The sequence below is a fragment of the Miniopterus schreibersii genome (genome assembly GCF_964146895.1).
Source record: "Miniopterus schreibersii genome assembly, chromosome: 4".
Taxonomy (NCBI): domain Eukaryota; kingdom Metazoa; phylum Chordata; class Mammalia; order Chiroptera; family Miniopteridae; genus Miniopterus; species Miniopterus schreibersii.
The window spans coordinates 60,228,177-60,254,578 of NC_138105.1; the positions used below are offsets into that span (position 1 = coordinate 60,228,177).

The 26,402-nt window shown below is 37.2% G+C and overlaps 1 protein-coding gene across 1 annotated transcript in view; it reads right to left on the reverse strand.

Moving 5' to 3' along the window:
* The window catches only part of MTMR9 (myotubularin related protein 9), a 31,025-nt gene extending 7,796 nt beyond the window's left edge, over positions 1 to 23,229 (reverse strand). Inside the window, exons 1-7 of the mRNA XM_081135923.1 lie at positions 22,655 to 23,229; positions 15,734 to 15,842; positions 11,602 to 11,727; positions 7,840 to 8,013; positions 5,678 to 5,895; positions 4,686 to 4,847; positions 1,637 to 1,778 (exon numbers count right to left, since the gene is read on the reverse strand). Of these exons, the coding sequence (XP_080992049.1) occupies positions 1,637 to 1,778; positions 4,686 to 4,847; positions 5,678 to 5,895; positions 7,840 to 8,013; positions 11,602 to 11,727; positions 15,734 to 15,842; positions 22,655 to 22,836 (1,113 nt within the window). The 5' untranslated portion in view covers positions 22,837 to 23,229. The remainder of the gene's footprint in view (positions 1 to 1,636; positions 1,779 to 4,685; positions 4,848 to 5,677; positions 5,896 to 7,839; positions 8,014 to 11,601; positions 11,728 to 15,733; positions 15,843 to 22,654) is intronic.
* Positions 23,230 to 26,402: the final 3,173 nt, after the last annotated feature.

Here is a 26,402-nt window from a genome sequence, read left to right on the forward strand (position 1 = left end):
TAATTTTGATGACTGCTGCTTAGATGAATGATTTCTTGGTTTAAAACAATTTCCAAACACTTAACAAGACTGTGCAGTGAAGACATAAGCATAAGAATTGCAACTGTCTTTGGAATGTCAAATGGAAGAATACTGAACTTCAGTAATGGTAAACTTATAAATCGTTCTACATCTGTGTAATTTGGAGCAAAATCAAAGAAAAGAAGTTCTTCGGGTACAAAACAAAGGTCAGCTTTCACCTTCTATCTATCCAAAGCATTGTAGACTATTGTAAGCTACATAAGCCTCACCACTAAATGGAGATAAATAAGGGGCTCTAATAGAGAGACTTTATAAGATCACTCCTGAGAGTAAGTCTTTAGTTACATATGGAAAAAAAGTTACTGTCATGAAGAGATCTTTAAGAACACCTTTATATTAGAGATAATGCTCTCCTTAGTTTCCCTCTTCTCCCAAAAAGAGATGGAAGAGTCTGCCATCTAATAACCAAAGGAAATTTAAGAATCATTGGGTTCTCTGGCCCACCCAGAACCTGAGTACCGACCTTATCCCAAATCACACCCTTCTAGGTATTTCACAGACCTGAATATCTTTGGGTCATTTTGTGTGACAAAGATAATTTTGATACCCATTAAGATGCTAATATATAAAGTACATCTTACTCATTTGTTTGCTCTGTATCATAAGGAATGTAGCTGAATAGATTTCCACCAGATATTTAGGATGGTCTGACTTAAAAAGAGATAAAACGTCACTTGTCAGGCAGGTACACGAAATAGCATTAACACATAATAAATCCAAATTGTAACTAGAAGAGCCAGAAATTTTCTCCTGAGATACTTCCATTTCCAAGGTGTATCTAAACATTTATTTTTAGTCACAATTGTTTACTAAGTTACACACTGTATATATATCATGAATTAATCTGACTTGGAGGATTTCAATCTATTTTGCGAGGCCTTTATTTTAGTCGTCATTCAGCCTTATGTGACGGCAGTGTTGTATATAAGGATAAACAGATAAATTGGGCAGGACTTCTCTGACCTCAAAGAAGTCACTTTATTTTGGTCTAGTTCAGGAAGCAAGGCACAAAGAAAATGGACCACTTTTATCTGTGGAGGTTAAGGTTCCAAAGACTTCATGAAAGCAGTGACAGCTACATCTCAGAGGACAAGGATTCCACCTGCCTGGGGAAGACAGGATGGAGCCAAACTAGAGCAAAAGGCAGAAAATCCTAAAAAGTACACACCTTGGAATTACAAACCCATACACCCCCTTCCCCCTTGTTTATGTCTTTTTATCTCTAACAAGACTAAGCTCTGGAAGACAAGACTGTTTTACATTCTTTGTATTTCCTCTGTAGGTAACAAAGTACCATTAATAAGAGTTTAAGGGAATGAAGTGCCAAATGAGCAACATAAGCAGAGACATACAGAAATCCACAGGCAGTAAAGATTACAAGCATCTATTGAGAGGAAGATACTGTATGTGTAAATTCACTGACCCCCAGAAAATTAAACATAAAATTGAAACATTTTAATTAATCAAAATTTCAAACACTATAACTGCTCCCACAAACCAGGATCACAACATCGATAATTAGCTGTTTCTTTGCACACAAAATAGCTTTTCTCACCTGCAGCCACTCTCTTTCTATCAGGGCCTCAAAACCACGGATGGTCCTGCTTCTTGGTTCCAAGATGATCTGGGCCAGGGAGGTCACCTGAAGTGTGGAATCAGTTCCTTCTGTTCCATGAATCAATATGGATGCTCCTTCCCTGATAAGAAAATTCAGAGTACAAATGGGATACTCCCAACATGGTCAATCAAGTCTGCTAATGATAAACATTTACTGAGTACAAAGTCTTATGTATTCTGCACTATCCCATGGGGTTCAGAGTCTAAGGCACATTGAAGAGAATTTACCTTGGGAAAAAAGTAAAACTATACTGAGTCCCAAATTTCACATGGCAAGAATCCCTTTAAGTTATAATAAATTTCACTGACCCTTTTAGCTGAAAAATGTCTCCCTTTACAAAAACAAAAAGCAGTCCTTACACACAGTAGGCACGGCTTCTGCTTTAATACTTGATTAAAGACTTTTCTCATCAAACCTAGAAACATACACTTAAAATTATTTTTCTGTATCTTTCTGACGGTAATTCTACCTTTTCACCATCAGCTGTAATGGATCTGGGAAACAAGTCTTGAACCACATTTTGAGAAACATGAAACAGGAAGAAACATTTAAAAAAATAAAACTGTCAATCTAGAAAGTCAGTGGCAATGATACCACGACACTTAGGAGGTGTCCGGGACCCCATTATTCTAAAGAGAGTGGGAAGAGCACCAAAATCTAAATTAACTACATCTTCCCTCTCTTTCTTCTACCTCTTATATTGAAATGACAGTGAAGAAAATTTTGGGGGAAAAAAAGAAAAAAGAATATAAGCTCACCACTTTCTCATAAAAAGTTTCATGCTTGGTTATCACTGTTAATTATCTTCCTATGTACAAATATATATAGCTATAAGGAAAAGTAATTTCTTATTATTTCCACATTTATTATAAATACTTTCCCATGTACTTATATATAAATTCCATGTAAATACCATCTTTAGAAGTACTGTATTAATGGTTATTAAATATTCTATTAAGTGATCAACTACAATTTACTTAATCCTATGGTTGGACTTAAGGGTACTGCCAATTTCTGTTACACTGTAGATGATGGACTTAGCTTTTTGTCTTTTGTTGAATTGAGTTCTTAATTTGAAAATAAGACTCTCTGATGTTCACTTATGGTTAACAACCTCATTCCTAGCATGAAATCTAATGTGTAGGCTGAAAAGGGTATGAGCAAATATTTTAAGGCTTCTGATATATATTGAATATATATCTTAGCTATCTGTGGCATATTCTGAATTTAATTCAATTAATTTAAGGTCAATTTTTACATTTTCAGTAATTAATTATAAGGGTAGATTTTTATACAGGTACAAGCAATAAGCTAGTATGTATCAGTAAAGGGAAACCACACATTGCAAAATAACCAAAACCTTCAACTTTCCTAGGGGTGTGGAGGTTCCTGTTTGTTTAAGGCGGCAGCTCAAACTAAACAAAGGTGGAGAGGACAAATACTGTTCTGCACCTAGACCTGCATCATCTCATTATTATGGCTGAAAACTTGGACAACATGGTGATAACTGTCTATTACAATGCATGTTTCATAAGAAAACAGGAGCCTCTGCACTTATGTGAAAAAGGGTTAAAAAGGTTAAAAAGAAACTTAGGTTAAAAAGAAAGAAAGCCCTTAGCATTAGCATCTCACCATTGTTATTATTCATTTCCCTGCCATATAACCTTGGCCTTTAACTCTCATATTTTATTAGATAAATGAACTTCACCTAAAATTATGAACAGTGACAGCCTGGGAATCCTGACTTCAAGAGTCTCTGCCCATTCTTGGCTCTGTGGATAACTTACCACATGATTTTTAGCAATCCATTCTATGATCAATTTCTCACTAACGATAAGAATTACATATATATATATAATTCCCTAATTTGGAAGCATCAGTAAAACAAATTAAGCTCTCAAAGAAAAGTGGCATCCACCTACGAGGTGGCAATACTTATACCTACCTATTGTTTCAGTGGGAATCCCCTTCTTAAAAAGGGCATGCTAAGCTTCTGCAACAACTTATACCAATCCTTCTGCCTCTGTTCAAGTCTTCTGCCTCAAGTCATTAGCAACCTTCAACTGAGTGAATAAACTAAAATCACTTCATATACTTTACATCACTATCGTCAGCTTCTCTCAACTTGAGATCCTGACATCACTGCACATATCAAGTAGTTTGTAATAAGATATCTGAGAGATTAGAAAGGATCATTTTACTGTGTAACAAAATTACATGCTTCCTTTTATTGACATTTCAAAAGTAAGAAGGCAAGCTTGGCCCTCTGAGAAGATATAAGAAAATTTTTCTTTCTCACCGTTTAAGAAAAGGAAAATAGGTAGATTAATAATTTAAGGGTTGTATAGAAAAAAATAGGTCTTTGTTACTTAAGAAACTTGTGTCATGAAAGACATGTATATGTACGATTCACAATTCATTCAACAAACATTAATCATCAATTAAATGCCAAACTCTATGCACAAACTTCATCAATAACTGAATGCTGTTGACTATCTTATATAGTAGTTTATGTGATCTGAACATAAGATACAGAATAGGCCCCACCTTTAATGTGGAGGCATACTTTGTTTTACTGAGCTTCACTTTACTGCACTTTGCAGATACTGCATTTTTTTAGAAATTGAAGATAAGACCCTCTCCCAGCAAAAAGATTACAACTCACTGAAGGCTCAGACGATAGTTAGCTTTTTTAAAGAATGAAGTATTTTTTAATAAAGGTATATACATTGTGGGTTTTTTAAAAGAATGCTATTACACAGTTAACAGACTACAGTAGAGATAAACATAACTTTTAAATGCATTGGGAAACCAAAAAATTCATGTGACTTGCTTTACTGAGATAGTATCTGCTTTACTGCAGTGCTTTGAAACCAAACCCATAATATCTCTGAGGTATATGTTAATATATAAACATATGTCTGGATAAAAGCAAAGTCTAGTTAGCAGTGTGTGTCCCATTCTGGAGCACTGAAATGTACTTTACCTGTCGATACACTGCGCCACTAGACAGGCGGTTGTCAGAATCTCTTTGATGTGCGTCAGCCAGTTTGAAGACTCCAATTTACTGAGCCATCGGTCCATGTTATGTGTTTGGTCATTACAAGCTTCCACAAGTTTGATTAAGCTCTCCTGAAGAACGTGATACCTTCCAAACACAAGGAAAAGAAACAAGAACAAAAAAAGACAATGGAGGAAGAAACCAAACCAAAACAGCCTCCAATCAATCCAAGAGCAGAAGTACCTTAAAACTATAAAAATATTTACCCTGTTATGCAATAAAACTTGAGGATTAAATATTGAAAAACTAATACTTAAACATGTTTGCAAAGATGCTTAAAATGCCTGTCATGGTAAACTGTTCTTCATCTGAAGAGACTAAGCCCCAGTCGAAGAGCTGAATTATCTGACTGGGGAGAGAGGCAGAGCAGTGCATTTTGAGGCAGGTCAGAGACAGCCCCACTGACATCTGCAATCCTACTCCCATGGACCACCTGGTACTTCAGCAGGGGTGCCCAAAGCCAGCTCTACTCCCACCCACATACCCAGAAGCACTTATAAACCACTAAATGCAAGCATAAAGAAGGGATGATCTAGGTGGAGGAAACGGTATGAAAATAGGTGGGTATGGGGGAAGTTAAATGTCTTGTCTTCTGACTTAGGAAAATATAGTTATCCATAGCCTATCTGTTTAAGTTTGGTGACCACTGATCTACAAGTAGAGGAGCAGACCTCGTGGTGATGAAATTTCAGAGCTGACTTGGAGAAACAGTGTTATTTGACTAAAGCTCACCTGTAGGCATCCAAGGTAAGTTTTCTGTTTATCTTACAAAACACAATGACAGGATAGTCAGTCAAGTTTGGACTCTAAGTTGATGTTTAGATTCCTTTGAAAACTTGTGATTTTTGAACAGCTAAGGGATCACCCACTCTATTTAGCTTCAAATAAGAGTCCATCACTATCTCCAGATCTTTTACCTCTCAATGGACTTATGAATCCGCCTCCACTGGGGATAATGAGCTTCTTGTTCAAAGCCACCTCCTTTGGCTCTAGCTTGCTGAGCTACATTTAGAGATCGAGTATCAATGATGTAGCCACGCTTTCCTGCTCGGAGGGTAGCATTTATCAGCTTCTCATCTTCTTTGCACCGTCTCCCATTTGTGCCAGTCAGTGGCTGACCGCTTCGCATAATTACCTAGAATCACAATACAATTTAAAACATAAGCCCTGGTTGGGTAACTCAGATGGTTAGAGCATCTTTCCAATACACCAAGATCGAGGGGTTGATCCCCAGGGCACATATAAAAATCGGCATGGCTCAGGGGTTGAGCATCAACCTATGATCCAGGAGATCGAGATTTGATTCCCAGTCAGGGCACATGACTGGGTTGCGGGCTTGATCCCCAGTAGAGGGTGTGTAAGAGGCAGACGATCAGTGACTCTCTCATCACTGATGTTTCTATCTCTCTCTCTCCCTCTCCCTTCCTCTCTCTGAAACCAATAAAGATATATTAAAAAAAGAATCAACTTATGAATGCAAAAGTGGAATAAATCAATGATATTTTTCTCTCTCCCCCCTTCCTCTCTCTAAAATAAAAACAACAAAAACAACGCCCACAAAACTTAATAGTAGCTACTTTTATAGTTTTTGGGGGAAAAAATAAATTAGCTAGATTAAGACTATTTCAAAAACAACTATGTGGCACTTTGGAGATGGATCTGATCCTAAAACAAAGACATATTTCTATTTATTGACAAAGTTAATAACTGTAAGACAAAAATAAGCCTTACACTTTCAAATGATTTTTCTTCCCACTATCTCAAAATACTTTCACATAATAAATTATAGTTCCTCTTTAAGATCAGATATTACAATTCAGTTAGCCAGTGAATAATTATCCAGTTGGTCTAGTCCAGTCATGAAGATAATAATAATGGCCTACGTACCAGTAAACTTTTGCTTCAACTACATAAACTTAGGGTTGGCAAGAATTATAAAGAAAAAGGCACTAATGGCAAAATTAAAAAAAAGTTAATCCATTATTCTTGTTCTGGGAATCATTTTCAACATCTTAAAAGCTGCTTGTTACTATTTATTCCTTTGTAGCCCTCTTCCGTCCTTTTCAGTATTCCAGGACTTAACTGCTTGTCTCCCAAAACTACCAACTACGTATTTTGAAAGGTTTGCTTTTGAAACTTTTCTCAAGAAGTCAATAATTATTATACCGACCTCTTCCTGATGAATGGCTTAGAGTTATTTCAACTTCACCCCATAGTATATAATGTTATCTTAACCACTTTGAAATTTAACATGATCAAGAAAGGTCATCCAGATGATGACACCAGCTAACTCTCAGAAGGCACCCACCATGTAAATGGACACAATTATTAAAATACTTTATAATGGACCCTAGTAAAAAGATATACTATTGAACAAACAGATTAGGTGGTCTGGTGCCAAAGTAGCAGATTTTTAGAAATCTTTTTATCCTAAATATCCATGTTTGACTTAATATCAGGGGAAAAGAAAAATGGAAGAGTCTCTAAGTCCATCCATTAATTTACTACTGGTCTCAAAATGAAGCAGAGTTTATTGACTGAGAGAAAATAAGAGAAGAGAAACAGATTTAGAAAATATTTAGGAAACAAATACACAGCGAACACTTGCCTATTCAATGCCTGACTCCTGTGTTTACTTAAGTTGTGACTAATGACATTTGTGTCACTCTTTTCCCTTTTGAAAATAAAAACACCTGCTCAATTTACCTTTCATGGGGAAATTTGGTGAGAATAATTAAAATAAAGTATCTTAGTATTATTTTGGGCAGAGAAATTAATTTTTCTGCCTCAGAGTGTTATTTTAAACAGCACATGAACATTAGTTCCCTTTGTACTGAGTCCTGAGGATAAACCCATCTGGGCTTGTCTAAGGCTGAGCAGCATCATGGAAAAAATTCGAAGTCAAATGCTGACCACAGAAAACACTATTTCTGATTCCCTAAATTTAAATGAATGAAGTCCTAGCAGGACAGACTAACCACTACAGCGGACAGGCACACAGAAAAGGGAAACATTTCTAAGAAAAAATATCCTCAAACCAAGTCTTTCAGTAGTCTAAGCAACAATACTTTTCACTTACCATTCCATTTTTTTTATGATAATAGCTGAGTACTGGGAAGCGTCCTCCATGTCGAAACATAGCTACCTTCCGAAGAGCTTCATCATCAATGGATTTGGGTACTATGACAATTGGTGGGTAAGAAGGGCAGACTGCAAATTCCTTATTGACATAGCTTAATCTCCATTCACTGGTCTGAAAAACAAAATACTTCAAAGCTAAGCAAGTATCTCAATGTCACAAAATAATCTGAAAAAATTTAAAGGACCTTAGAGATCAACTTTCATACAATGAAGAAACCATCTCAGGAATTTAATAGGATACCTAATCCCACACTTAAATACTTCCAGAGAAGACAAGCTCCATTCTTTAGTCAGTTTTCTGCAATGCTATGTATCCCCAGTTCCTAGAAAGTTTGTCCTCATATTTAGCAACATTTGTTGCTCTTTAACTTCCTCTATTGGTTTTTAGCATGATTTCAGTACAAGTTCCCTATTTCACATGGCATGCTATCAAATATGTGAAAGACAGTTGTTTCTCCCTTACTCTTCTATTCTCCAGGATAAATGTATTAAGTATATCTATGACTATCAAGGTCAACATCATCTTATCCATCCTTTTCTGGGCACCGTTTACTTTGTTAATGGTATTCTTAAAGTATAGCAACAGAAAGACTGTAATACTTCAGATAATGCTGCACCAGAACAGATGAGAATAGAACTACTACTTACTTCAAATCCTTTGTTCCTTTCTATTATTTAAAAAAGAAGAAAGCTCTGGCCAGTGTGGCTCAGTTGATTGAGTGTTGTCCCATGCACCAAATGGTCATAGGTTCTATCTCTGGTGAGTGCACATGCCTAAGTTGTGGACTCGATCCCCAGTAGGGGGCGTACAGGAGGCAGCCGATTGATGGTTCTCTTTCTCTCCCTCTCCCTTCTTCTCTCTCTCTAAAAAAAAAATCAATAAAAATAAAAAAGGAGAAAAATGTAGAAAGATTGATAACATCTTTCTTAAAAGAATAATGGCAATACTAAAAAAGGTTATACTTGGAAGTCAGTGAAATGATTTGTGTGGCACAGCAGTTGAGCATCAGCCTAGGATCCAGGAGATCATGTTCGATTCCGGTCAGTGCACAAGCTGGGGTTGCGGGCTCATGTAGGAGGCAGCAGCCAATCAATGACTCATCACTGATGTTTCTATCTTTCCCTTCCTCTCTCTGAGATCAATAAAGATATATTTTTAAAAAAACCTAAAAGTGTAAAATATAAAGCTATCAAATGACAACTTATTTTACAAATGAAAACCACTTGAAGACTGTAAAAAGTTTTTACACTAAAATAAATAAAATTATGTATATGTAAATTTCAGTGTGTTCCTGTACATCAGAGTTGGCCTGACATGCTGGCCATGGGCTGCAGTGCCAGGGGGATAAAAATGAAGTTTATTGGATCTACTGTAGGACAGGAGTATTTTAAATCACGTTTACAAGATACAACATATTATTATTTTTATCTATTGATTCTAGAAAGAGAGAGGAAGGGGGAAGGCAGGGAGAAAGAGAGGGAGAGAGAGAGAGAGAGAGAGAGAGAGGAAAAAAAACATCGATTTGTTGTTCCACTTACTTATGCGGTTAGTGGCTGATTTTTGTATGTGCCCTCACCAGGGATCACACCTGCTACCTTAGAGTATCAGGATGATGCTCTAGCCAACTGAGCTACAAGGCCAGGGCCATGTTACCAATTTTAAAAAGACAGTTTCTAAAGGATTCATGATATAAAAGAAAGAAATGACCTATTCCGTTTACCCAATCTCCTAATTCCCTTCCAAAGAGTCAACAATTTTCAATTCTTATAGCTTTTGTGTGTGCGTATTTACCTCCAAATTTCTAAATAACGTGACTATACTGCTACTTCCTGAATTTTCGCTATTATATACTACTTACTGTTTTACTACTCGGGAGAATAATATGATTCTCCATTGATCCACAACACCACTTCTGTCATATATCAAGTTTCCATACATATAGACTCTATTCTGTCCCACTGGTCTACTTGAAGTCCCACAGCTTTTAGAAGAAGCTTGATATTTAGTAGGCTAAGTCTCCTCCTCCCTTCTTTCTGTTCTTCAAGAGTATCTTGGCTCCTCTTGGTCCTTTGCCCTTTCATGAAACTATTATCAAATTGCATGTAAAAACTCATTGGGGTTTTAATAAGATTGTATTGACTTTATAGATGGATTTGAAGATGGTTACACCTTTTCAATATTCAATCTCCTTGTCCATGATCATAGTGCCCCCCACTTTTTAAAATTTTCTTCATTTTTTCAATAAAGTTTTATAAACTTCTCAATAAAGACCTTGCATATCTTTTCTTAGATATATTCCTAGGACCCTTACAGTTTTCTTCCATTTATGTTTTCAGAATTGAATTTGTTGTAGACAAATGCCTATAATCTCAAGATTCTTTCAGTTTCTTATGCAGATAAGTACATAATCAACACAGAATGGCAATTTTGCTTTCATTTCAATCCTTATACCTTATACTTTTCTTTCTTGACTTACTGAGCTGGCTGTAGTGATGGTGGGGCATTCTTGTCTCTTTAACTTAAAGGGAATGATACGAGATTTCCTTTTTGTATGTTTTTGGTTTCGGTAGTTACTCTGTATCAGATTAGACAAATTCCCTTCAAATCCAACTCTGCTAAAAGTTTTTATTATGAATAAATGTTTAATTTTATCAAAAATGTTTTCTCTTCTAATTTTGTTATACCACGTATGTAATTTGTCCTCTCTCTGGCTAATTTTTATATTCTCTTTGTCTTACTATTTGATAGCTGGACTCAACCCATCTAAGTAAAGATTACTTTTTTATTATCTTGCATGGTGTTTGCTGGGATACCTTAACCTAAGGGTTTGTGACTTTCATTAATTCTGGAAAATTCTCAACTATTTTCTATTTGAATGTTGCATTTCTTCCATTTTCTCTATTAAATCTTCTCTTGATTTCCCATTTAATAAATATTGGATCTTCTCCCTTCATCATCCATGAAAGTATCTAACTTCTCAATCATTTTTCTATTTTCCTTGTTTCTCTGTTCTGTATTCTGAGTATATGTATTCAGATATAAATTCCAGATCACTAATTCTTTCTTTGGTTGTTTCTAATCAGCTACTTAACCTTTACATTAAGTTATTCTTTTCTTTTTAATCAGCTTTATAGAGATTTTATTATTTATATGAAAAGATCCATTTCAAATCAAGACATTAAAAATGTCCTCATTAAATCTGGATTACAAAATTTGCAGGACAATATAACAAAAATTCAAATGTACAAATTGCTTAAATAAATAGCCAACCCAAAAAGGAGATGCCTATGAGTAAAAGTGTTGAATCTAAGCAAAAACAGATAAATAAATCAAACCACAAAAACATAGGGAGGATCCCTTAATAACACATGTGAAGAGATGGAGGAATTTTAGTTTATTTCATTAGTAATTTAATTCTCCAAGTCAGTGCAACTTTAGGCCACCTTAAAGTATTTGTAATAGTTCCAATCTATACTAAGTAAAATGGGTACCCTATTTTAAGAGATTCAGTGACAAACTGACTACCCTGCTAAGAAGAGAAACCAGGACAGGGTGGGCACTGAGTTCAGTGTTATGAGAAAAGGCATGCATAAGTCAAATGTACCTTATTACTCATTAAAAGGAAGTGATCATTTTCACAAGTAAATTAAGGTGTTGGGTTATCTTTCATTACCTATAGTTCTCTCAAAAGTTACTCACAGCTGAAGAGTAGAGTTCAAATTCTTGTTCAGGAAGGAAAGAATGCCAGCCATCTTCCATCACTTCAAACATGGGCCGATAAAAGAAAGGGTACATCAGGGTGATGGAGTCCAGGGTAGACAATGCCTAGGGGGTAAAAAGGAAATGAGGAAAGGAAAAAGGAACATACCACAATTTGATACACTTTCTAACTGCAAAATTGGTATTAAACAAATATGACCTACTAATGATGGGTGTATTTATCTAACATTGTGTTTATCACTAGATACAATTATAGCTTATTGAAACTAATTTCCATGCTTCTGGCATCTAAGAAGGTATCTGGCACATAACATACACTCAATTAACATTTGCTGAATGAACAGAATTTAAAAATGTCCATATCTATTTTAGGAGAAAAATGAAATAACTCCTTCTTGACATCATGTAATAAAGCCTAATAAAACAGTTGAAATATTTTTGGGGGTCAGCGAACAAACAGGTTTTGGGAGTCAGTAAAGCCTTGGCTTAAAATCTAGTTATCAACTATATAAACATTTTTAAATTATTTAGGATCAGCACCTGTTAGTAACTGTAAAATAAGGTGATACAGCTTAGTAGCCAAAGAGTCAGACAGGAGTCAGACTGCTGGACTCAAATTCCAGACCCCAGTGCAACAGTAATTAAGTTTTATAACTACTCTATGCCTCAGTTTCCTCAGCTATAAAATTGGAGAAATAACAGTGCCTGCCTCAATGGACGGTTAGGGGCATTGAGAGAATGTGTGTAATAGGCCTAGAGCAGTGCCTGGCCCATAATAAACTCTTTAATTTTAGCTATTACATGGTCCATATATTATATGTCCCATATATGCTTCATCAATGTCCAATCCCTACCTAGAGTAATTTTAGCTATTACATGGTCCATATATTATATGTCCCATATATGCTTCATCAATGTCCAATCCCTACCTAGAGTGATATGCCATTTGGTCACATATCAGCATATCTTTATGCTACACTGACCCATTTTCAAACCAGGACAATAACTCTGCGGTCCCACAATGAGCCTATATTCATCTGCAGCACTTGAATTCTGGGTGACAAGACCAGAAAACCTGACTAGAGATGAGGAACAGACAGACAGAACATCCTCCATCATGTGGCAGTTTCATCTTTCAGACAGGGGAATTATGGAAAGCACTTCTATGGCTGAACAAAAAAAGCACCAAAATCAATTAGCATAATTTAAACTGCAATAATTATGGAGACACATACCTGGAAGAAGGAAGAAGGCCCAACATTATGCTAATACCCCCAAACTCTAGGAATGAAGCTACTTCCTTTTAGGTCACAGAAAGATCCAACACAAAAGAATAGGCACATGACTCATTAAAAAATAGACTAAACATGTTGTTCAGCAGTTTAACAAAAACACCACCATCCAAAGTTATTCTTCTATCTGTCCATAAATCACAAAGCTTCTCTCCAAAGCTCATAAAACAGAAAATATGGAGAAGCATCGCTCACTAGTCCATTATCTACTTCTATATTGTCTTTGGCTGCCAATCACACCAGAGAAGCCAGTGTCCACATCTGATGTACGCCACAGCTGTCATCAGTCAGTTCTAGCATTAATTAATTAATTTTTTAAGATATTCCTTGCAAAATTTTGAAAAAAAATTCAGCTTTACTGAGATACAATTGATAAATAAAACTGGAAAATAAAGTGTATAACATAATACATACACACTGTAAAAGGATCCCTCTCCCCAATTGAGTTGACAACACTATCACCTCACATCACCTTTTGTTGTTGTCTTTGAGACCATTTAAGTTTGACTCTCTTAGCAAATTTCAGTTGAACAATACACTGTCATCAACTACAGTCTCCATGTTATACATTAGGTCCACAGAACTTATTCATCTTATAGCTGAAGTTTGTAACTTTTACCGTCTCCCTATTTTCTGCACACCCCAGCCCCTGGCAACTACTTTTCTACTCTATTTCTATGAGTCTGTCTTTACTTTTTAAGATTCCACATATATAAGTGATACCATGCCATATTTGTCTTTCTCTGTCTGGCTTATTTCACTTAGCATAATACCCTCCAGGTTCATCCATGTTGTCGCAAATAGCAGGATTACTTTATTTTTTAAGGCTGAATAATATTTCTCCCTCTCTCTCAATTTCTTTATCCATTCACCCATCAACACTTAGACTGTTTCCATACCTTGGCTATTATGAATAATACTGCTATGAACATGGAAGTACAGGTATCTCTTTGATTTTGTTTCCTTTAGTATATACTCAGAAATGGAATTGCTGGATCATATGGGTAGTTCTATTTTTAATTTCTTGAGGAACCTCCATACTGTTTTCCATTGTAGGTGGTACAACTATTATTTTAAATGTAAGTCAGCACCACTCTGGCAGGCAATAAGCACTTGTCATGATTACATTTTATGTCACTAGAGGTAGGACTTTTCCTTTAAATACATTAATGCTGGAAGCACTAAAAACATTTCAACCCTGAAAGGCAGTTGAAAGTACACAGAAAAAAGGTTCATCAGATTTCCTGCTACAATTTAGAAAACTGAGCATTTGCCAGTTATCCTTCCAATGGGATTCTATTTGTGGCAACAGGATATATTTGGGTATATGGACCCTTGATTACAAAGATAACTCAACTAGGCTCCATAAGAATTTCCCTTACTACTCCCAAGTTATGCCAAAATGTAATGGGGGAAGGGGAAGGAGAAGACAGTAAAAGGCCAGAGGACAAGTTCACTATGAGTATTTACTAAATGGTAAAAACAATAGAGCATTCACATTCTGACATCAAATTATGAGAGTGGCTCATAATTTATGGCTTCTTTTCAGCCCTAAGGGCTTCTATATAATCCGTCATTTTCTATAGAGTATTAGGTAGTATCTATAGCCAAGGAAACAACTGGTTAGTGTCAGATGCTAAGAGAGCTAAGTAAATGCAATCAGAAAGGGGAATAATGAGCCCCACCCTGTTTCTTCACCACTATGCTTCACCCTGGGCAACTTTACTAACACCCCAAGCAGCTATCTTATAAGTTAGAAAAGGGGTAAGGAAAATGCAGACAGGTCAGTGGAAACCCAACCCCACAACTGAAAAACAACAAACAAACCACATGCTTAACTGCAGTGGGTCAGTAGCATTCCCCTGCCCAAATAACAGGACTATATTTCAGTTTAACAGCCTAGAAACCACTTGCATTTCTTAGTCATGTGAGGAAATTCAGCCAAATCAACATCACTGTGTTACTTCCAAATGACAGATATGTAAGACAGTTTGGCTCATCTTCTCATTTCCTTAAGTAAACTTTAGCAAAGAAGAAAAATGTTGCATACTAATTTTCGCAGTACCACAACAGTTGTTCCTTTATTTCTCTATTCTTGTTTAAAACAACAAAATCCTAGTTATAGATTTTTAAGCCTTTCTGCCCCCTTTTAATAGCTAAGGCAATAGCATTTGCTTTAGACACAAAGCCCAGAATAGTCACTTAAGGACAGGAAAAAAAATCGGCATGTCTCTACAGTTATAGAGAAAATATTGTAAACATAAAGTTAATTGCTATAATTTAGTGGCAGTGATTCAAAATAATGCAATGTAAAATTTGAGTGTATTTAAATATCAAATTATCCAAGTACAAGTTCTATTATTTATTATCTGAACAGATATTTAATATTGTTTATATAAATCTAAAACACACATCCTATCTTAAGCAATTCTGATATATGGAAATTCAGATTTACTCAAAACAAACAAAAGACAATAATCATTAGTGATAATTACTTGCTTTATAAAAGAAATAATTAAAAAAAAAGTCTCACCATATATATACATACAATGGAATATTATTCAGCCTTAAAAGGTAAGGAAATTCTGTTGTATGCTAAATATGGACGAACCTGGAAGAATAACCCTAAAAACTACTATGCGTCAATAAAATCCCACCAGATTCCTATAACAATGAATCAGGGCGAAGCTTTTCCTATCAGTCTTCAATATCTGAGTCACAAACCATGACCAAATAGCTAATGAAGAAACATAAGAGCTACAATGAGTCAGAATATAAGGCTCCTTTTTACTTCTGTTATTTTCATCCAAAATACTTACCTCAATGGAACTGGCTATATTCAAACATTCCTCCATTCCAGGAATATCCAACTGAATTATTCGAAAATCTTTGCATTTTATGATGATGGTACCCAGTGGTCCCACAAATCTGTAAAAAATTATAAATTATGCTTAGGAACATATATGTTTCTAACTTTAAGCATATGATTATTTCTGTGAAAAGAGAAAGTAGTTATAATCACCATCTATATTCAACTTTCTCCTCCCTAATTAGTCTAATTAAGAGAAAGTCAAGCCTGCATCATAAAAATGTGAGCCACAAAGTATTTAAAATATATATATTGAAAAATTTTCAAATATAAAGTAATTTATACTAGGCCAAATCATTTAACAAAGATTATTTGGGGCCTTCAAAGAATAGCAAAAAAAAATCTGTATTAATATATTAAGTGTTTGTCATAGACAGACAACAGTATAGTGGTTACTAGAGGGAAGGGTGGGGAGTAGTAAAGGGTAAAGGTCGTCAAATATATGGTGATGGGAGAAGATACAACTTTAGGTGGTGGGCACACAATGCAATATACAGATAATGTATCATAGAATTGTACACTTAAAACCTATACAATTTTATTAACTAACGTTGCCCCAATAAATTTTATTTAAAAAAATATATTGTTTGTACAGAGCTATTTCTGAAGCATAGGAAAAGTTCATTTGAGATTTTACTTACTTTCAAGCTTGCAACAGTTGATTTTAAATATAAGTATCTCTCTTTTTCAGTCTTTAAAAACGTAATTTGCAAACTCTATTCTAAATCAATGCCATATCCAATTATAAATTCTGTATCAGTAAATTCACAAATTTTGTACAAATTTAATCTTACCTTAGTTGGGCTTTTTATAAAAGCTAGTATTACTGTAACAGTGGTGTGTAACTGCACTTTTTGTTTTCTACATGATTTAACAGATTAATATGCTTAAATGAAAAACAATTAATGTAAAAGCTAATATTACTGTATTACTGTAACTTTGGTTTGTAACTTCAATTTTGTTTTCTACATAATTTAAGAGACTATTGCATTACATGGATTATTAGTTTATGTTTTGAGGTACACAATGTATAAAAATGTATTTTTGTAACATTAACAATGAAAAAGGGTGGGGACAGAGCTGTAAAGGAGTAGAGTTTTGCATGTTATAGAAGTTAAGCTGGTATAATTTCATATTAAAGTGTTATAACTTTAGGATGTTAAATGTAATCCCCATTGTAGTCACAAAGACAACAGCTACAGAATATACCCAAAAGTAAATGAGAAAGGAATTTAAACATTTCACTACAAAAAATCAACTATATACAAAAGACAGTAATTCAGGCAATGAGGGACAAAAAAGCTATAAGGCATACAGAAAACAACACATTAACAGAAGTCCCTCCTTATCAATACAGTACGTCCTCACTTAATGTCATCAATAGGTTCTGTGACTTTAAGTAAAACAATGTGTAACAAAACCAATTTTACCATAGACTAATTGATATAAACCAGAGTTGTGTTCCTATGGCATCTCATCAATGTTATAACAAAATGACACTGATCAAAATTATGTTATTCAAGGACTTGTGATAGGTACTTCAAATGTAAATGGGTTAAACTCTACAATTAAAACACAAAGATTGGTAGAATGGTTAAGCACACATGATCCAACTATATGCTGTCTTACAAGAGTCTCAGATGAGATCCAAAGACACAGACAGGTTGAAAGTGAAAGGATAGCATAAGATACTACATGTAAATAGTAACCAAAAGATGGCAGGGGAGGCTATACTAATATCAGACAAAACAAACTTTAAATAAAAAATGGTAACAAGAGACAAAGAAGGGCATTATATGTTAATAAAATGTTCAACACAGTAAGAAGATATAACAGTTATAAACATTTACACACCTAATGACAATCAAAATATATGAAGCAAAAACGGACAGGATTGAAGGGAGAAATAGAAAGTTCTATAATAATAGTTGGAAACTTTAATATCCCACTCACAATAATGGACAGAACCACCAGACAGAAGATAAGTAAGGAAATAGAGGACTTAAACAACACTATATGAAATACATAGACATATACACGCTACCCAACATCAACAGTATGCACATTCTTCTTAACTGTACATGGGACATCTTCCAAGATATGGACCATATGTTACGGCTCAAATCAAGTCTAATAGATTTAAAAAGACATATCATACAAGGTACAGGCATACCTTGGAGATATTGTGGGTTTGGTTCCAAACCACCATAATAAAGTGAGCACAGGCATACCTCGGAGATATTTCAATTTTGGTTCCAGGCCAAATAATAAAGCAAGTATTGCAATAAAGGAAGTTGTAATCCAACTGTGAAGCACAATAAAACAAGGTTTACCTGTATCTTCTGTGACCACAATGGGATAAAGTTAGAAATCAGTAACAAAAGGAAGACTGGGAAATTCACAAAATTGTGAATACACTTTTAAACAACCAATAAATTGAAGAAGTCGCAAGGGAAATCAGGAAATACTTGGAGACAAATGAATGAAAACAAAAACATATTACAAAACTTATGGGACACAGTGAAAGCTGTATATACTACATATACATATATATAAAACTACCTGATATATGATAAATCAGTCAAGGATGGGTTGTTAGATGATGGTTTAGGAAAACAGACTTGCTACATGCAGAAAAATAAAGTTGGATTGTAATAAAGTTATTACAATCGAAACAAATGTAGAATCCAAACAATTTAAAGTTCTAAAAGTGAAGGCTAAAACTATAAAGTTAATATGGAAGAAAAGGTAGGAGAATATCTAGTGACTTTGGGATAAGGAAGGGCTTCTTAATTAAGACTTAAAAAACAATCCATAAAGTAAAAGATTGACAAATTTTGCATTAAAATTAAAAACTTCTGTTCAACAAAGGATACCACAAGAAAGTTAACAAACGGGTGAGACTAAGAGAAGACATTTACAATATCTAAGTGAAGAATTACTATCTAGAGAGTATGCCAGGAACTGGCACAAATCAACACAAGAAACTGTTAACCCAGTTTCTCACAGAAAGGAAAAAATGTAACTGAATTACTAACAAGTATATAAAGAAATACTTAAACTCACCAGTAATTAGAGAAATACAAAGTAAAACAAAGAGATATATTTCACAATCATCAGAGTGGCAAAAATTAGAAAGACAATAATACCAAACATTGGTAAGAATGTGGGAGGGCAAAGTAGAATAGTAACTTTGGAGAGCTACCTAGCATTACTTTGTGAAATGAATTATGCATCTACTTTCTGGCTCCATCCCATTCTAGGCACAATCTAGGAGAAACTCTTGCACAAGACTACATTGGGACCCGAATGAGTACGTTTATCAGAGATGTTTGTGATAACAGGGAACTGGAGGTTATCTAAAGGGTCACACAAGTGTTAGAGACACTTTGGAATTTTATGCTACAGCGAAAAGCAGTGAAATGGATGTCCATAGAGCAATATGAAGAAATCTTGAAAAAGAGTACTGAGTTAAAATTTTGAGAAATATAACAAGATCTACAACATGATCCTACTCAGTAAATTAAACTCACACGTGCATGTGTGCACACACCCACACACAACAGTGCTATATATTTTATAGGGATATGCATATATCCAAGGACAAGCAGCAACACTTAACATAGCTACCCATAGAGATTGAGGATGACATGAAAAATGTGAGTAAAAATTAGGGCTAAAGAAGAATAAAGCACTGAGAAAAACTTGTAATGAATCAATCATGGAAATGATGAGTCATCAACTGAGTAGGATGAACTCAACTCTGTATCTGAGGTCCATAAAAAGAAAAAACAAGAACAACTGTAAAACCTGTGTACAGCCTTGTCTACTGAAAGGATCAAACAAAATTATGCATGTAGTGTGCATGAAAGTCTTTTATAAGCTTGGAAAACATTACTCAAATGTAAATTTCTGCTGGATTTGAGAGGGGTTGTCTTTCTCTTATGTGAGAGAACTCAGGTTCACAGAGGTGAAGTAGCTTGTCCAAGGGCACCTATCTAATAAGAGGCAAACTGAGTCACCCTTAATACTGCTCTTCCTCTCACACCCCATTTACAATCACCAGCAAGGCATGGCAGCTCAGTCTTTGAAATACATCCCACATCTGACTACTCCTCCACTACTTCCACTCTAAGTCACCATCACCTTTTACCTTAACTACTCAACAGTCTCCTAACTGGGCCTGCTGCTTACATTCCTGCTTCTCTAGAATCCATTTTCTGCCGGCAGCCAGAATCATCTTCTGCTACTTCCTTGCTTTCAGCTCTTTAAGGGCTTCCTATGAAAACCATAACAATGACATATAATGCCCTACACAATCTGGCCCCTGCTCATCCCTCCAACCACAGTTTCTGCTGTCCCCCTAGTCTCTACCCCTTGCTCACTGCCCTCCAGCCACACTGGCCTCTGTTTTTCTTGTACATGCCGGCTTGTTCCTGTCTCAGGTCTTTGTAGTCACTGTTCCCTGGCTGAAATGCTCTTTCCTCTGATATTCACGTTGCTAACTTCCTCCCTTCGTTCAGATGTCATTCATTCAAAAGTCACTCATCTTCCTTTATTTTCCCTCCTGGCACTTATTACCTGACATTGTTATATATTTACTTGTTGTCTTATCTGAATGTCCATCTCCTCCACTAGTACATAAGCTCCTCATCCGTCTTAGTCACCACTGCATCTGCAGAGCCTGACAGTGCTCAGTATATAGAAGACACATGGAAGCGAATATTTCTTGAAAGCATCAATCAACCTCTGATCTGACCACGTAGCTCATGCTTTTTCCATTATATCATGTTGCTCCCCAGGAAAAGGACAAACGTGTGTAGAGTTTGTCATTTATCCCCTAACATGTTAAAAGGCCCACGTCCTATATATTTACCTTAAGCCCTACCAGACCCAGCATATAGTAAATGCTAGGTAAATATGAAATGAAGGCGTGAAAAGCAACCATAAAAGGAGGTAAATCCAGAAAGAAAAGAGAGTTGATGGCATGGAGAAACTAACTTTTATTCAATGGCACTACTGGCCATTCCTTTTTTTATTTCCTATGTGCCTATCTGCCCAAGCCATAGTTAGGAATTCTGAAGGAGATAAAAATTAATGAAATGGGAATCCTGGCTTCAAGGGACTAACATGTGTAACTATCCAAATACAAATTTTAATATACACTTATGAAAGAGGTATAATTAAAGAGCTATAGGATTTCAAGGTGAGGGGAATTACTTGTAGTTGTGGGACTAACAGCAGAATCTGTGAAAAATATGGCAGTTGAAATGGTTAAACTGAATACCGATAATGGGTAACAATTGGATGATAGCCTATGAACTCCAGAAAGAACTGTATTTTATTCACCTTGGTGTCCTTAATGCCTCACAAATATCTGCAATATAATGACACTCAAAAAATGTTTTTAAGACACTTGGGAGAAGGAGGGCACTCCCCCTACTTTCTTCAGTGTCAGTATAATATAGACATGAGCCCTGGCCAGTGTGGCTCAGTTGGTTGGAGCATCATCCTGTACACTGAAAGGCTGTGGGTTCAATTCCCGGTCAGGGCAAATATCTTGGTTTCAGGTTCGGGGCATGTACGGGAGGCAACTGATCGATGTTTCACTCTCACATCAATGTTTCTCTCTCTCTCTCCCTCCCCACCTCTCTAAAATCAATAAACATATCCTTGGGTGAGGATTAAATATGCATACACACACACACACACACACACACACACACACACACGAGAGAGAATGCAGGACGTGGATGAGCAAAAATAAAGAGTAAGGACTAGCTAGTAAAAAAAGCTTATGAAAGGGAATGACAAGAACTAAGGTGGGAAAAGTAGGTTTGTGAGAGAACAACATGGAGCACCATGAATGACAGACTAAAGGGTTTAGACTTCATTGTGCAGGCAAGGAGAGAACACTGAAAACTCTTACCCAGGATGTGATGTGGACTCTAATAGAAGCCCTCTGTTTGAAAAAATAAATCTATTACCACTTCACCCATACTGTTTCAAATTCTACCATTAGAAATTATTTTCTTTTAAGGCATAACTTCTCTAGGAATTTTCTTAATATCCAAATTCTCTTGCGAGGTAATAAAAAAAGCTATTGTCATTCATTTATATTTTAGTGTAAACTGGATAATCAATTTACTTTCTCCTGGCTAGAGTAAGTACATAGCCATTGGGGAAATGGGAGTTTTGACTGCAGATGGAAGTATAACTTTTTTGACCCTGAGACACTACCTTGGAAAGACAGAGTCCAGGTGCAAAAAAAAGAGAATGAATTAATGCCTTTGCTTAAGTGCCAACTCTGTTCTTTCCAAAAGCCAAACTGAGTAAAGAGAAATAAAAGACATTATAATCTCTCATAGTGGGAAGTATTAAATGGATGACACAAAAGGCAGGAAATAAGGAGAAGTGTGATCAACTGGACATTTTTGAAGGGAGGGGGTAAGGTTTTGAGGAATTTAGACACTACAGACTGAGTTGAGTTGGCAAATTAAAGACTTTACCTAAATAACATTGAATCACAACTTCATGAACTGTGATGCACAGTTATTACTCAAGGTCTCTGATGGTGCAAGGCTAAGAAATTTAAAAAGAAAAATCCACTGAACTAGTGTTATCTACCAAAAATGATAATCAGGATGATAAACAACCATGGGATAAGCTTGGGAATTCCATCCAGATTTCACAGAAACCAGGGATCTCAAATAGATGGTTTTCTGCTAAAACTCAAATCCTCAATCTAGGCCAGATAGGGCTCATTCTGCCGGCCGGTTTGGATGCAAGGAAAACACCGGGACGCGTTTCCTTAGAGGTCCACCTCAGGACCCCAGGTTCCCTGCGGAATAGGGGTGGGGTGAGCACTCACCGCTTGTCGATGGCGTCGATGTTTGAATGGAGGAGCCACAACTCCTCCGTGTTGTCCTGCCGGGAGGACAGGATCAGATGGTGGCCAGTCAGACACAAGGTCCCCTCAACGGCCGGATAGAAAGGCCGGTGAAGCATCACATTGTCCACTCGTGGGGTCTTAATCAGCTCCGCAAACTCCATGGTCCCCAGCGGCCGCGGCCAGAGGACTGCAGCGTCCAGGAGCTGGAAGGCGGTTACAGCACCGCAGGGCTGAAGACAATGACCCCGCGCAGGGCTGGCCCGAGGGGCGGGGTCCGGGGCGGGGAGACCGGGCCCCGCCCCAGGCCAGGGTGGGCTCGGCGAGGCCTGCGGCCACTGGCACTGGCTGCAGGAGGTCCTGGATCGGCCAGGCCGGGGCGGTTTTCTTCACCTCCCGGTCCTCCGCAGACGCCGGACGAGGCCAGAGAGAGCGCTCCGAGACAGACCCAGCAGCCGCCGCCGCAACCTGGGGATCTGGCCTGGACCAGCCAGCTGAGGGGAGAAGGAGGAAGCGGTTTTAGGGCCAGTTTCCAAGTCCCAGCCACTAGGGACTCCTGGCGGAAGTAGCTGCTCCCAGCCGGACCTAGAGCAGCTTCGGGCGGAAGCGACCGAGCTCGAAACTCTGAAGACAGGAAGTCAGAGCCGGAAGTTGGTCCAGCCTGGGTCCAATGAGAATGCCTCCGGAAGCACAGCCCAAGTCGAAGATTTGCGTTCCTACCGGGAGAAGGCTCCTGTTTACCTTCATAGCCACTCGTGTACCCCTCACACCCTTGAAATATTCCGTGTCTGAAAAGGCCGGAGAAGACGGGAGGACGAGAAGAGGTCCTTGACCTCCCTCCCTCAACCTGAGGAGTAAGCCCTCCAAGGCTCTTCAGAGCGTGGGGCTGCCATCGACTGTGGCGATTTTCATCCACTTGCCGTGAAGAGATTACAAGTGTGCGATCGAATCAGTGGCTGTGGCCCCGGAGAGGACGCTGCAGGTCCCAGCGAGCGCCGCGCCAAGGTGCTGTGACCTTGAACAAGAAAAGCACCCAAAGACCTATGGGAGGGACCTAGGTATAAATACATACAATGCGCAGAAGAGGAGGTAGTCCTATCTTGTGAGGACTTGCTAAAACAGTTAATTTGTAGCACAGGCTGGACTTCCATTTAGATCTGTGAGACCCAAGGCATTGGGGCTCTGGTCACCGCCGCACAGCTTCCCCATTCAATACAATCCGGCCGAACTACTCCCAGACACCTAAATTATGCCGTAAAGTTACTTAAATAATGTTTCCTTCCTTGGTGCCTCCCTCCCCTTTTAAACTGGCACTTTTCATTCTAAAATAGGGAATTAGAGGTGAACTATGCAAGGATTTGAGTCCTGATCTACTGTCACTTCATTAACTTTTGAAATCCTCACCATGCAGTACAAGGAGTTGGCTAAAGTCTCGCAGCAAAGACAAATTGCCTCACATCTCATCAGATTATCCAACCCGTGTTCCTGCTTCTGTCCTTGCCCTTCTGAAAATGTTCAGTTGTTGGAACACTTATAAGATTGTTACAGCTGAGAGTCCAGTTTTATTTTATTTGTCTGCAAAAGAAAGACTGTAACCGACAGAGAAGGGGGAATAAGGGAAAATGACTTATAAAGTTATTTTCTTAATTGGAATTTTTGTTGTCCTTCCACTATATGGTTCATTATAACAATTACCAATTGTGGAAGGAAGAATTTATTCCAGAATGAAGAATCAGGGAAAGTTTTGTGGAAAAGTTATCATTTGAAAGGAGGACCTTGAAGGATGAGTAAGATTTGTACCCTAAATGGAGTGTAACCAAGATAGATGTCCAGTTTAATGATGTCTACTAGAGGTAAGGAAAAATTCTTCAGAAATTACTACATTTTTCTTTTAGTTATTTTTTGGGGGGAGGGGGAGAGCCTATGAAAAGACCATTGTGCCATTAAATTTTAAAATGTTTTTAATATTCCATAAAGGCATAAATTCTTTTTACCTGGGAGAGAAGACTGTCAGTATCATGCTGTATTGTTATTAAAACTATTAGAAAATTACATTTACTCTGGATTGAAGCTTAAAGCATAGAAAGCCCTTAAGGTCTGAAGAAAACAAACATTGAATAGTAAATAGAGGTAGTGGGGCGCACAATATGTTAACTTACTGCATGAACAGTAGATGGCAGTAAAGTTTGCCAGTAATAAGACAGGCTTCCATTCTATTAAAAATTATTCAACGAAACTATAGCCAAACAAGTTATTATACAAACTGCCTGGATATAAGGGTCTCAGAGGACTCTGATGAACCAAAGAAGATGATGGCATTTATAATGCATGTAAAACACTCAACACCTTACCGATGTTAATATTTTTATCATTTTATGAGATAATAAGTGACATTGATATGTAATCATCTAGATGTTATTCTATCAAATAGTCAATTAGCATGTATTAAGTGCCTACTTGGTCAACAGCACCAAGGGAATGGAAACAATAGATTTGACATGGCTTTTGCCCTCAAAGTAATAGCTAATTTGGGAAGGCCAACACACTGCACACAACTAAGGAAAAAAATAAGAAAGTGCTACATTTTGAAGTACTGATTTACTTTCTTGGTTTTGTGTTTCTCTACTTGGCCTTGAGTAGTCAGTAGAAATTGAGGCAGTTTGAAGGTAGTTTGAAAATAACAGGTCAAAACTGCCAAAAGTAGCAGGAGCATCTGTGATGGAGAAGACCCTGCCTATGTGTACCGTTGACGAGCGGCTGTTGTCCATGTGCTTTGTTATTATATGTGGACTGTAGGCAGCTGAAATGAACCTGATAACTTCATGCCCCGTCTTTCTTGTGTTCTTCGTTCCCTTCATTCCCCAAGCAAATCCATCACCAAATTGTAGGTCGTGCCTTCTAATAGCTCTTGAGTTCCCCCACTTCTCTTCATCTGCAAGGCCACCTAGTTCAGGCTACTATCATTTCTTACCTACTGTTTCTTAACAGAAAAAGTCTCTTAGTTGGTCTCCTTTATTCTAGTGGGGTTCTGCTCCAACCCATTTTCCCACTTGCCAGCTAAAGCCCTCTTTGCTGTTCTGAATTTCTTTTTCTTTTCTTCACTTGTAAGTCCCTTTGTGATATAGCCCCTTAGGCCAGGGGTGGGGAACCTTTTTTCTGCCAAGGGCCATTTGGATATTTATAACACTATCCACGGACCCTACAAAATTATCAACTTAAAAATTAGCTATGAAAAAAGCTCCTAGGTTTATTTATTGAATTTTGAGTCCTGCCTGTGGTTGCCTTTGCAGGGCCAGATCAAATGATTTGGAGGGCCAGGCATTCCCCACCCCTGCCTCAGGCAGTTATCAGCATTGCAAATCTCATCTCTCCTATTCTCTCTCTCTCTACCCAGTGCAACAGTCCCCAACCCCCATTCCTTGCAATTTAATGCCAGCTATTTTTAAATAGCTTGCAGATTCCTCTTGAGATTTTTGCGCCCAGTTAAAACCTTGCTACTGAGTGGAAGGGTAGAACAGCTAACCAGCATCATCAGCATTCCCTGGAAACTTTGTTAGAAATGTTCCACTCCAGAGCTACTGAATCAGAATCTGTACAAGATTCCTAGATGATTTTTATGCATGTGAAAGTTTGAGAAATCACTGTTTAAAGAATCTGGGTGTTCTTTCTACCTGGTATATACTCATCTCACTCATGATACCTTGTCCCTTGACCTGCTAATTCCTATCAT